The sequence below is a fragment of the Melanaphis sacchari genome, unplaced genomic scaffold (assembly GCF_002803265.2).
Source record: "Melanaphis sacchari strain LSU unplaced genomic scaffold, SCAv2.0 Contig2_pilon_pilon, whole genome shotgun sequence".
Lineage (NCBI taxonomy): Eukaryota > Metazoa > Arthropoda > Insecta > Hemiptera > Aphididae > Melanaphis > Melanaphis sacchari.
The window spans coordinates 1,429,611-1,444,903 of NW_020271173.1; the positions used below are offsets into that span (position 1 = coordinate 1,429,611).

The 15,293-nt window shown below is 26.2% G+C and overlaps 1 protein-coding gene across 6 annotated transcripts in view; it reads right to left on the reverse strand.

Moving 5' to 3' along the window:
* Positions 1–15,293, reverse strand: part of LOC112595864 (2,3-bisphosphoglycerate-dependent phosphoglycerate mutase-like) — a 38,106-nt gene that overhangs the window by 1,381 nt on the left and 21,432 nt on the right. For 2 of the 6 annotated variants that reach the window (XM_025341246.1, XM_025341251.1), the window contains exons 2-3: positions 1,685–1,789; positions 955–1,187 (exon numbers count right to left, since the gene is read on the reverse strand). In XM_025341246.1, the coding sequence (XP_025197031.1) occupies positions 955–1,187; positions 1,685–1,789 (338 nt within the window). Of the gene's footprint in view, positions 1–954; positions 1,188–1,684; positions 1,790–1,894; positions 1,917–11,125; positions 11,236–11,394; positions 12,136–15,293 lie in introns of those variants that run through there. The other 4 variants (XM_025341250.1, XM_025341247.1, XM_025341249.1 and 1 more) reach the window with 4 other exon arrangements.

A 15,293-nucleotide genomic window follows, 5' to 3' on the forward strand; every position in this document is an offset into this window, starting at 1 on the left:
ACACCAACATTTTCAAATAATTTAGAAAAACTAGAAAAAACCACAAAAACAAATATCCATGTAATAATAATTTGCAATATGAAAGGAATTTTTATTTTGTTATACTTCAAAAAGGAAAAGCTTTAAAGTTTGAAGTTAAAATATTAACAAAATCATGAACATTTACAAATGGTTTTATAAATAAAAAATCTTAACATTTTCAATTTTCATATCTCAAGATTGAAAATGAAGTTCAATAAAACTCTATTTCATACTTTTACAACAATTTAAAATTATTAAAAATATATACACGCAATTGTTTTCTGTAAATATAATATGAAGTTTAAAACTAGACAACACTATATGTACCACTTAAAATAACATTTCCTTTAATGATTTTAGTTTTAGTTTTTTTATTTAAAAATATTAATTTCAGGAATTAAAATTTTTTATTTTTTAAACACGATAAAATTTTCAAAATATTTACTCTAATTTTAAACTATTTTTACCTCAATTCTAATAACAATAATAACACCATTCTATGTATATTATGTTGGTATTAACTTAAAACCTATAATAGTGAATAACTAAATATATATATATATATTATAATATTAAAATAATTACTATAGTTTTATCTTGAGTTTAAATAAATTTTAAAATATTTTTAGAAATAAAGACATTTGATTGCTTTCATTTTTGTGCAATGATAAAGCATTAAATTCAAATTTAATATGTCCATTACAGTAATCTATTAAAAGGCGAGGTTCAATCAAATAATTTGACAGCACAAATTGTTTTTGTTTATTTAATACTCAAAAGAAATAAATGCTAGGTTAGGATAAGTTAGATTATGCTATTTTTTATAATGAAACTCAATAGTATCAGGAATATCAAGATTTTAGTACGATTTTATAATGATTACATAATATAAACTTACCAGTGTTCAATGTTCATAAATATAGACTATAGTACCTGATTTTCGCCGTATTTTTCAGCTACTTCAGCTTTATTAAATCCAGTCAAAGCTCCATAATGTCTTTCGTTTAGTCTCCATGATTCTTCCACTGGTAAATTTGGCTGGCCAATGTGTTCAGTGATTATCTTTAGAGTTTGATGAGCTCTAGTCAACAAAGATGTATAAGCTTTGTCGAATTTATAATTTGATTTTTTCAACAATTCAGCGCATTCGAGAGCTTCGTTTATACCTAATATTATGCCAAGAAAATAATTTATTATAAATTTTACATTATAAAAATTAATTCAATTAAATATTAATGCAATTAAGAAGTTAAAAAAATAAGTATTATAATATTTAATGTAAAAAAATCAATACATTCAACACAGAAAATACTGTAAAAGTAGACACAGACTCTACATGCGATAGATAAATAAATATTTTCGTTTGTATATAACATAAAATAAATATCAGATAAATATATGACTCAACTATAGTTAAAAAAATAAATATATTTTCGAGTTCTGTTAAATATTGAAATTATAATGTATAATTAATGTATTCATAAAATATGTTGGTAATATTGATCATCTGTTATAATTTATTAGTTGTTACTTGTTAATAATTATTGATACGATAAAATAATTTTAATGTTATATTTTACAACTATCTTAAAGTTATCATAATAAATTACATTATAAAATTCATAACTTGTTGTCTTATGAAAAGGTTTATTATTTTGATTACCTCGGTCAGATAAATGTGAATCGTACCATCCACAAAACACATTGTTTTTAGACCATTCACTTTCGCCATGTCTGGCCATTACCACAATTCGTCTTCCTGTCATTTCTGAAATATTACAAAAATAATATTAAATTTTATTAAATTTAAAATTGATTTAAATTAAAATATTTTTATTATATACAACGATTATTTTGTTATTAAACACCATACTTTAATAAAACAAATTAGTATACAGCAAGGGAATGATACAAGATTTGACACAGCTTTTATTTAATTCAAGTGACCTTCTAATAAGCAGAGATAATGATAATGTTTATTATGTGGCACCACAAATATAATAGGTAGGTATACATTTATTTTTTATTTTTTTTTTAAAAACAACTACTTTATTACACTTAAATAAACAAGAGATTAAACTTTTAACTTTTAGATATGTAAGATTATCATTATATCAGTAATATTTATCTTACAAATTTATGCTTTAAATTAAAATACCTCTATTATATTCAACTATTATTATTATCATATATTATTAAATAGTTACAATTAAATACTAGAATAAATAAAAAAAAATATTATTTTTTTACATTGAAGTAAAAACAAAAAAATGTATTATATAAAATATATATTATTTATAATTTTCAAAATTACTTGTTTTTCAATCAGAATTTCAAACCAAAGTATTTTTTTATATTTAACGACTTTATTTCTGTTATTAATATGTATATAAGCCATTAGGTTTTTTTTAAATTTAAGCTCGGGTTATTAAAAAATAAATTATTTTTTCACATATTTTGCTCGTTTACTTATTCAAAATATCCAATAAATAATGCAAATTACAAGCATAAAGCTTAACTTTGAATTTATTTTTTCAATTTACTTGCTTAAAAAAACAATAAAATACTGTATGATTTTAATGATTTTCAGAGCAAGATCAGCATTTTCTAATACAAAATTGCGTAATATTATGGTTGTTGAACATAAAGTAATATTACTGATAACTATCATTATTAACATGCCTAAACATAGTACAAATTGATAACGCGTTTATAATAATTAAATTCCAAAAACGTATACGATTTGTAAAAATAAGCATAACTTTAATCAATTATTGTAATCACTACGTTTTTTTAAACCAATTTAAATATACGCTTATATATTTTCACAAAACTGAAGATATATGCTACAAAATAATAAAATTCTTCAATCACAAAATTATGTCCTATGTATACTGTATAGCATAAACATAACTTATAAGCGATTATACTATGTAGCAATATCTGCTTACTGCAATAATTAGCTTGCTCGTCATCTTGCATCTCAATTAGTTTAATTTTATTAAAAAATTCTAAAGTTTTCAATCCATTGAGCTATGTATTTAAACTACTAAAATTTACTATATTACATAGAAAAATTTTCATACCAAAGTAGAGCAAAATTTGAATTTGAATAACAACAATTATCATTACGAATAAATTACTAATGTACAAAAAATAAAATTAATAACAAGTAGGTAAACTAGACAGTCGAACACTATACTTCATAATACATATTTTATGAAGTAAAATAATTTATATTATAAAACAACAAAATTAAATACTAATTAGTGACTAGAAAATAATATATATTAAACCTAAAATACAAAAAACCTATTTAAATTATCATTGCTTAAACATAAAAATTAAATAAATTACTGAAAAATATAAGTATACGATAACATCCTAAACTAAGCAAAACTAATTAAAGTATTAATTGATTTCTTCGTTATTTATATCAAATGATAAATAAGAATGTTTTTAATTTAATATGTTTTATCACTTTAATATTTACATCATTAATTTTCTTAAATTATATTTATATCTACCTACCTGCCTATTTAATGTTGTATGAACTTCATAAGTAGTTTTAAATAAGCATAAAATAATTATTTAATAATCTGACACATCAATTAAAAATTATATATTGAAGTCTAATTTACATAAGATACAATTTACATGATGCGTATAAATATAGAATTAATTAAATTGGAAATTAATTTATTAATTCTTATTAATTTCCTTGACATGTTATAATAATCATCAATAATTATTGTATAAATATGTTAATTTAACATTCTTATATATTTACAATGTAAACCAAAACAGAAGATAAATTTTCTTTATTCATTGAAAATAAGGTGTTTAAATTTTACTAAAATATGAAAAAACACATAAAGTTGAAAAAAAATCGTTATTCAATTCAATGTACTCTTATAACTTGTCTTAAGTAAAATTTATTTTACAGCAATGTATAAGTATTTTTAAGAACAATTTAATTAATTGTTTTACATTTAAAACATGTATTTAACAAGCTTTATGGGTAAAATCAATAACAAAAACGTTTATGTACGTAAAGTTATATAGTCTTACATAAGGTTAATATTGTTATATATTACTATTATTACACCTAACTATGTAATAATTTTTGTAAAAGTTTGTTGTGTAAATGTTAACAAAAAATAAGTCTTCATAAATTCTACTAATGTAGGTCAATTATCAAAATATGTTTTGATATTTTTGTTTTTAATAAAATCTTATGTATAACTTCATAAACAGTTCAAATAGTAGTCCTTAATGACTTTACAAATCAGTAATAGGTATAATTTAAAGTATTCAACAAACAAGTGTTACGTAACTATAGACATAATATTAAAAAATCTATAACAAAAATGTGACAATATTTTTGTAAGTTTCCTTAAACCAACGAATGTAATAGCTAGATATATGTGTATAATAGTCAATGACTAATAGTCATACAACTAATTGTAACTTGTAAGTATAAATGTTTAGCATATCATTTACTCATGGTTATGACGATTAAATTATATTTAAAACTATTCTAATCTAAAAATGTACTATCTATAAACTTAAAAAGTATATACAAATTGAAAACACTACACTTTGCGGCTTTTGTGTATCATAACAAATATAAGGAATTATTTTCTTTATTGAACCACATTATAGCATTTAATATCATAAGGTATATACAAATTGAAAACACTACACTTTGCGGCTTCTGTGTATCATAATAAATATAAGGAATTATTTTCTTTATTAAACCATACTATAGCATCTAATATCAAGTTCCTTTAGTGTTCGTATTGGTCATAATATTTTTTGTCTTGCATATTTTCAATTTTCTTGTATCGATAATTTATGATTTTAAATAATCGTATACAAATATGATATTTATTTTATGTTATTGTTATTATTAGAGATACAATTTTTGTATTAGTAAAACACTCTGAGAAAAAATTTAGGCTCAGGTTATTGTTAAAATGAAAATGTTCTTAATCCATTTAGAGTCTAAGCGCGTGAAATCACGGAAACAACTAACAAAGATGTGTAGATGAATAATATATTTATACAAGCACCAGGTACCTATATAGAACTTATCGTAATGCTACATATTTTATAAATGTAAAAACAAAGGTCATTATTTTTATCATCTATAAATTCAAATTAAGACGAAAAGACGGGTTAAATGTTTGTAGTGTACATTTGTAACAAACTTATATAAATTTACCAAACGGCATCAATATTTTAATTGAAATTTTTTTTATAATAATAATATATAGTTCTAAATTTATTTATGTACTAAATCAAACTTATTTTCAATTAAATAACAATTTTGAATGACTTTTTTTAATGTAATTTTCAGATGTTATTGTTGTTATTTCTGATACTATATTGATACAAACGATTGAATTGTTGTCGGTTGGAATGCTTTAAATGTAAAAGGATACCACGGTTGATTGTATAAGAACGAAAGCCGGTCTTGAAGTACGGAGTTAACTACAGTAATCAAAAGATGAGATAAATTAGCTGGCGTATTATTATAAGAGGAGTTCGAGGACGTTTGGAATTCCTCAGACTCGGGTTGAATGAATTACTGCAGTGATTTACAAAAATAAAATTATAACATCAATAATAATAATAACTCGACATAATATCACATTGCAACTCGACTAATTCATTTGCATAGTTTTTAAATAATTCATTTTAACTGTAAAATAAAGTAATTATTACCTGAATTATAATTAATAACTGCATTCACACACCGTTCAGAATAATTTATTACGTAGGTAATAATATGATAGCAAAATAAAAATGTGTTAACGTATTTATCAATACCTACATACGTATATTTAGTATTTACACATTTATATTATGTAGGTTTAATCACATGTATGATAAATTGTTTAAAATTCATTAAAAACAATAATATTATTTACATTAAAAATTATGTTAGTAAGGTATATCATTTATCTACCTATAAGTCATTTTTGTTTCTAAATATTAAATAACATATAGGAAAGTGATACATATTTTAAACTATTAACGATGCTTTTGAAAAATAATCAATTAACTACGTATTTTTTTTTTTAAATGACTAAAACATATTATATAGGTAATATAATCTAAATTAAGTGATAATTTGTAAATGAAATCCACAATAAAAATCCATGAAATGCATAATTAATATTCAAACCATTTTAACAATATATTAAACTAAAAATATAATTAATCAATATATTATGTAAATACCAAATGCGAAATAGGTTTAGTATCATTTTGTATTTATATAAAATGTGCAATGAACTACATATCTAACCACAATGGCTTACAATTTAAAGTTTGTTATATTTGGGCCGTATTATTAGAGTAGTCACTTAATATGTACATATATATATTGAAAAAAAAATAAGAAAAAAAAGTGTCTACTACATAATTACAATTAGAAAGTAAAAATAACTATCTTAAACTTTAAGTATAAATAATACTATAAGTATAAAAGCTCACAAAACAATTTAATTTTGTAATTATCAAATAAACTGTCAATAGGCTACAACTCTGGAAGTACCTTCTACAAATACTTCAGAAATAAGTGTAAAAGTGAAATATTATACGTGTACCACTCTGTAGTATATATGAAAAATTAACATTCTAATTATTATAATTCATAAACGTATAAAGTATGAAATTTTCAAAATCACTACAATTTTTTATAAATTACATATTATTAATACCATATGCATGTCGTATAAACATGTCATTTATTCTAATTATTTAATAAATTATAAGATTTTTTTCAATTAATTTTTAATTTAAAATACAAAATAAGTACACGGAATTTAGTTTAACTCTGGTATTTACTTTAATTTGTAAACTATTAAATAATATATTTATAACATATTTAAATTTATTAAGAAACTCAGATATTATTACTACATTTTTTAAAGCCATAAAAGAATAAACCTCATGATAAATTAAATATATTTATACATAAATTAACTTTTTGATCATTTTATAGAAAAATATTATTTAAATAGTTTTAAATACGATATTCTAACAATTAATAATGAATAGATAGGTATAATCATAAATATATGTACATAGACATATTATTATGTTTAATGTAATAAAACATAGGAATTCTACATTTTTAATAATTAATTGACAACATGAACTTATAAACTTTGTTAATTATGTGATACATAAAAGTTTTACAGTTAAATTATTAAAAAATTATAATGATTAAATTCTTGAAGACATCAATCTACTCAATGTATGAAATACTTAAAATAAATTTATGTATGAACATAAATATAATTGTTTACTATAAATATTTAAAATAATTACAAAAAAGTTGAAATAAGTAGTTACGTTTAATAATTTTTTTTTAAACATGCACTAAACCATTATTTTTATTTAGTATTTACATAAAAACAAATTTAAAGTTTAAATTATCATTACTTATACAGTACTTATATCCACTTTAAATCCTGTTTTGCTAGAGGCATTTGCTTCTCTCTTTGTATACTTACGTTTATATTTAAATTAATATTATGATTTTATAATATATAGAAATCTTATTATACTCGTATATCTATAATATATAACATAAAAAAATTGCTCAAAAAATTCCTTTAACTATTACAGGGTTTTAAAGTGCCACATTTTATTATAATCGTATATATATATATATATATAAACACATATATAATAAACTTGAAAGTAATTTTTTTTTTTAAATTTCAATTGTATTCTTTGTAATTTAATTTTTTTACGACAAACTATTTTACTACCCAACTAATTCCTTTATATGAATATTTTTGTTTTTATTATTATAAAAACCTTTTACAAATTCAACAGCGATACTTTAATTATAATATTATAGCTTTTGATAATTTATTATAAAATAATTTTTTTTCGAACAAATAACTTACCTATTGATGAATTTAACTCTTATTTTGTATTTAGCGTTACTATGTTTTTATAAAAATTAGCTTTAAATACATACACATAATGTATAATTGAAGTTGACCAAAAACATATTAAGTATACTTAATACAACTTTATATATTATTTGTTTTTGGTAATTTTACAATCTATACTTGTCTACTAATAAATTACGTAGTATAAAAATGGCACGACATGCCATTTATTCATTTAATAAGACTTGACGACGGGAGGAAAGAAGAATCATCCAATAACAGTAATTTGTTTTATAATTTTAAATCGTTTCAATATAATATAATATCAATCCAAGATTTTTCAATTATTATTTTTATCTATGGCATAATTACTTAAACATCAACAATTTTTTGTAAGCTTATAAATGTTTACTTTAAAAATAATATGAGTACCAACTCGACAAGTATTTAATAACAAATTTAAGTAAGTTATATTTTATTATTATTTTAATTGTTACTATACAGGCCACAGAACTAAGACAAATCGATTTAATTTATTTAATTGCTTCATATTAATTTATAATAAATTGTTCAATACTTTATAAAAAAATTTACCTGAGAAATTCATATTCATAGTAGAAAACACTATCAAAATAATTTAAAAATTAAAATAAATTGTTTATTCATATTGATACAAATATATAAATATACAATACACCCTTTTCATTCATATGATTATTAATTTATTTCGTTAAAGTATTGCATATTAGAATATTATTATTATATTACTTATTTTAGATTTTAATATAACTATAATGTCTTAAAGCTCAAATAACTGTAAATCATTTTTACAATATTGTGTTAATATAATTTAATGAAAATTAAAATATTTTAATGCATATGATCTAGTGAAGATACTTCCAAGTTAATACTTCTATCACAATTCTATTTAATTAAATATGTAGCCATGTAGGTACCTACCTATTTTACTATAAATGCTTCGCCATAATATATCTTATTTTGTATTAAAGACTAAACACGACAGTATAGATAAGATTATGTGGTTATGGTTATTTATACAATTATACTACATGAATATGCGCGTTTTTATAATACTAACGTTGATATTACAAATTTATACAAACGAAGATAATTATTCTCGTTGGTAACACAGTGCACTAATACTTAAAGTGAAATAGTGTAATTAAGTCTAAGTTTGGTATTTTTTTATTTTTTTAAATGCTCATGTTTGATTAAATCAATAAACTTTAATACTATATACATTAATAAATAGTTTATATTATTTTTAATTTTATATTTTTTCGCCAATTAAAGCAAAGAATAATATGTACTATTTTAATTAATTTTCTATAAGTACTCGAAACAGTTAAAAACCGATGCTTACAATAGTACTTAATAGCATTCTTACTTAAAATACTTTTTTCCAGATAATTAAATTAAGTTTGTTAAAGAGAAATATAATGATTACATGACAGAGCAAAAATCAAATACCTAATATAAGTGCAAAAAAAAAATTTAACTCTTATTAAGACAACAATAAATTATATTATAATATTATCTTGCACCGTCAGAATTTTCGAGAAAAATATTTGACAATATCTCAGGAAACACACATAATTATTATATAAGCTGTAATTACACTGTTTTATAGATTAGATTTAGATATTTTTTTCTAACGTACCGGAATTCTGATACCTATATTGCATGGTGTATACAATTTACGCATCAACAATTAAGAAGAGTTATAGTGGTATATCGTGTTGTCTCTGTTCTATTAACGCATAACATCAAAATTTACGTCTTGATTTTTAAATTGACTTATAGGGTAGGAATACAAAGATAAGTATGTTAGCCGAAGCGCATAGGCTTTTTTCAATATTTTAATATTAAAGTATTAAGAAAAACCTACGAGGAGCCTTGGATAATAATATTCTCGTCTGTAAATTTGATTACAGATCGAAATCCACTCCAATATTACAAAAACGACAGAGTAGAGTAAAACGAATCGTTCTGAACGTAAAATTGTCCATGTGAAAACGTTCGTCAGAAGGGCAGCAAGTCTTATTACCGTTTGACGTGTCATGCGGTATAACGTCCTCTTAAGTGCGTTATATAATAGGTAACTATCGTGCGACTATACAATGCATAGTCAATGTTCCTTCGCCGTGCGCGCAACAATCAACCGGCTCGCATAATAACATTATCATGGGTAGTGTATTATAAGTGCATAGCGCACGGATCACCAGAAACGATTTACTCGCGAACCTTTTCGATATCGCAGTAAACTATGTCGTTGCGGAGAAGGATTTAGCCGACGAATTTTCGAGAAGCTAGTCGACAGTGATGTTCGCGTTTACGCATGCCTATAAAGCGTAGTCGGGAGGATAGTGTGTCTAACGCGCTGTACCGGAAGCCGGAGAATAGACAGAGAGCGTAACGAGAATAAAATAATATTAATCTTCGTTATCGAATAAGATATCAATGTTACGTGTAATAATAACTAGCAATGAATAATTGCATTCCTCAATATTATTATATACAATATACATTTAATACATATATGTATTGTAGTATCGAATAGCAACGTCAGAACACGGTGGATCGATTGTGACGGAAAAATTAGGTGTCGGCGCCGATATCGTCGTCGGAATTTTTGATTAAGAATTGGCGCCAAAACTATACACAGCCGAAACATATTTTTTCTGTGTAGGTACTCCAAACAGTCTGACACGGCGCGAGACACGGCGACGGGATCAATATAATGTTACTATTATTATTCGACGACAAGCGACAGCAACATTGTTGTTATGTTTTTGGTTACGTCGACGAAGATAAGACCAAGACGTAAAAAAAAAAAAACTAACTACATCGGTCATCGACATAATTTTACATATCATGAACACGTACGACGTATTATATACTTAATACCTACAAAAACGTGAATTATTGTAAGCACAAGCACACGTTGCAGACCGAGTGGTTGCAACGAGACAGAACGGACACTATAATAATAATAATAATAATAATATGTATGGTATGAAAATATAAAACACGGTCATGCAAATAATAATAATAATAATAATAATAATAGTATTATAATAAGAATTACTGATAATAAAGATAAAATATTCCAAACAATAAAATTAAGTAAACGTTTAGAGTAGGTTTACGTTTAGTACACCTACCTAGTATATTATATTTTCGGACGTGGTACGTACCTATGTGGTGTTATATATAATATTATTTTTACAAATGTAAGACGTTATACAATTATTAAACAAATAATGTTAATAATGAAAAGATAAGATTATGACAAATAATAAAATTACATAAAAATTAACTATGAATATTACATTAAACGGAAACAAAAACGGAACATAAAAAAAAAAAAAAAAAAGTTAAAAACAAACTGAAATCGTAAAAAACAAAACAATGTGTAATGTTTACCACCTACTTGCGATAGAGCACTACTGATATAATAATATATCGTGGCTGTGTGTGTGTGTGCGTGTGCGTGTGCGTGCGCCGATCGCGCGCTTGCGTGTGTGTGCGGTGGTACCCGCGCGGGTCGCAGCGCGTCGCCGCCTTGCCGTTCGCTTGCCTCACCGGGGCAGTTTCAACACTAAACGTCTAATCGTGGACGGCCGTACCGAAGTTATAATAGCGTGGCACAGCCGACGGGCCTGCTGGTGCTACTGCTGCTACTCGTAGACGGTGGTGGCGCGGCGTTTTTGTGTACGCGCGCACCGCGTGTTTTGACTCTTCTGTTGCTGCTGGTGCGCCGATGTCGTTGTATGGTTTGCGGCTGTTGTTGTTATTGTTGTTGTTGTTGTTGTTGTTGTTGTTGTTGGTGGTGGTGATGATGATTTGTTTTGAATACGCGCCGTTTAACCGGATCTGCGCCGTAACCGTTGCTGCACCGATCACTGCAGACGGTCACGCGTACGGCGCAACCGTGCCCGTCGTAAGCGGGGAGGGCCCACTCCCCACTCGCTCGGATTCGTTTTTCCAGGGGTCGTTTTACCTGTGCGCCGAGGTCGTCGTCGTCGTCCTAACCGATGACTGACGACCCTGGAGGGGTCCTCAGTGTCAGGGCGCGTACGGGAGGGAATAGCGCCGGCCCGCGGTGAGGGGAAGAAACCGGGTGGCCGTCTTACGCGCGCGTAGCATGTGCTGCCGCTGCAACGCCGCCAAGTGCGGTTTTAACGGATGTCCTCGGCCATGTTATAGTACGCGCACTATAATACCATATTATAATATTATATTATTGTGTTGTATAAATAATATAATACCACTCTATACACACGCGCACGACACGCACCGGAAATGGCGTGGATTATTGTTGTTGGTTTCGTGAAAGAAACCTACACCGGGATAGGTATGCAGTCGTGTGTCTGCGCGACGGTGGCGGCGGCGGCGGCGGCAGCGGCACGGGGAGGGATGTCGGAATGTTTAAAAAACAGTGCGTGGTAAAAATATTGCTGATGAAATATCCTCCTGCTTTACGACATAAGGGATGCCGTTACCTCGCAGTGTTCGGCGCGCGCACACGCACGCGCACACGCACACGTACACGCACGATACGAAATCGCCGAGTTCGGTGATATTATCGCGTGGCGCCGCCGCTGCCGAATTACATACAACGTAAATAAACGGTCGCATATTCGTACCACGTTCGTTTTATCGAGTCGATCACACACCGAAACGTCGCCGTGCAGGCCACCGTTTGTAACAACGCTGCAGACAACGTCAGACAGACCGACACGGAAAGTGTGTTGGAAATCCTCCGAGAGTGTGTGTGTGTAGGTGTCAGTGACACTCCGAAAGAGTAGACTCAGAGCCCGAACCCCCTCTCCTTCTGAAGCACGGAAAATGTCAAAATTAATCAAAAATCTAAATTTTTAAATTTTTTTTCAACTACCTTTTTTTTTTTAGAAGAAAAATATTTGTTAACCGAGCGTGATAATTTCTATAACAACGGTTGATAAATTCTGATCGTAGACCCGATAATTGATTTTGCACTTTAATAATCATACATATTTTTATCTTCCGATAATAATTGATTTGTAGTCTATGTCCCCCCCCCCACCCAGTGATTAGGCCACTGATGTGTGTGTTTATATAGGTAGACTGCAGTATTGATAAAATATAGCCCTTTGATATCTCCTGCAGTTTCAAACATATTCAAACATTTATTATCACAGTTATTAACCATCAGCTTTTCGTCCGAACACCACATTAATTTTACACAAAATTTGTAATTTTCTGAGCGACATGCTGAGATTTTCAGTCGTTCGACCGGTTTCGTGTGCAGTCGCAACGTCTTATCTCACTTTCTCTCACGCAAAAATTCTTCCCTTTTCGCGCGAATAAAAATTGGCACGTTTCATGTACTATTGCGATGTAGTTAAATTGATCCGTTTTCCTCCTGATACTCAACCAAGATATCAATTACCTGTCATTAATAATTAATACTACAGTATGGTATTATACAAATATGACGTCAGGTAATCCTTTTATATAAAAGAATTAAAACCACACCACCGATAAATAATGCACCGTGATTAAAACGCGTTTTACCTTGTTGTAACTAAAAATATTGAAAGCTATTAATATAATTTATGCATGTCGCCATTAAATTTTTTTTTTTATTTATTTATTTAAGTAGATTTATATTTTTTTGATATCGTTCATAACGAAGTGATGTTATCTTACCTATTTACTCATGCCTCATTTTATGCCAAATGCAAATATTTATCAAAATTGTGGATCGTACTTGAGAGAGAGCAAATTTTTATAGTTATTGTGTACATTTTAAAAACGTATAACAATTTATTACCAGCTATACTAATAATAATAAAAATAATAATACAAAGTACAATGGTCAAATCATTAAAATACGTCAGAATACGTCTATTTGTATAAATTAACATTAACATATTTTCATACCTATTTAATCTTATTTACTTTACGTAATTTATTGAAATTCATACAGTGGTTATTTTATATTGAATATCACAGTTTCTTATAAATTGAGCTCGAATTTTTATGTATACAACAAAATTATACATTTATTTCATTAAAATATGTATGATTATCTACATTTCTTATATAACCATGTCCTAAAAAGGTAAGTAAATATATAAAATAAAAATTATATTCTTATTATTGTAAAATGTTACTGATTTACGACTGTTAATTACTTTTGTTGCTATGAGTTGCGCATAATAAACATTTTAAAATGTATAATTTATTAGAAATAATCCCAAATTTGGTTCTCAAAAACTACCTTACATCAATTATCAATTAAATGATATTTCTCCTTTTGTAAATATCATTAAAAAGCATTATAGCAATGTACACGATTATCCCGTAAGGCCCTAAACATATCCTATATGTTTTTGCATCCTGTATTATAAAATGTAAATACTATAAAAATAATGCAAAAGACGTCATATAAATTTAAACTAAAAATAATCAAACAGATTATTTACACAAGAGCAAAATTCATATAATTATATTGACTACATCTTTTTGATTTGACGGCAAACATAACATTTAATTATATACTTGAGATTTCTATTTTTCAATGAGAATAATTTTAATATAACATATATTTAAAACTGTGTTACTTAAAGATACGTAAACTTTAATAGAAAAAATAATAATCAATAGACGCTAGTAGTTTTAAAAACATGCTAATATTGCGAATTTAAAACGCGTATACTTATCAGACGGATCATTTTATTTATGGTTTTGTTTTGTTTTTGTTCATTTAAAAATATCTAACATTTTTTTTCTATTATGAATTTCAATTAAAAAAGAATAATGCTACATGTTAGTAATGGGCTAAAAACTTCAGTAAATTTTAATTATTAAAAAATTAACTTTGCAAAAATGTTTTTAATAAAATGATCCATGTTCGCTGCTTTATAATTAACACTTTAACAGTCTATAAAGATATATTAATATGTAAATCTTACCCAAGTGTATTTGAAATTTTAAACGGTTAGGTTTTTTTTAAAAAAAACGGGTGATCAAAAAATAAAATATCGACACCAACAAAATACCAAAATACTATTAAATTTATGAATTATATAATGATAATATTAATAATAAATTGTTTTATTTTTACAAGCAATACAAATTATTTAAGAAAAAAATAGTAAAATCTAACCTAACTTACTGAATGACATGATAATTAAATATTTTTTTGGGTAAAAGCTTGGAAATTATTTGATTGATGTGAACCACCACCTCCCCTATCATTATCTATGAACTTAAATTATTAGTAAACAGACACTGTTTGAGATAGCGCACAAGTTAACGCGTCACGGTTCGTTGTATGTTGAA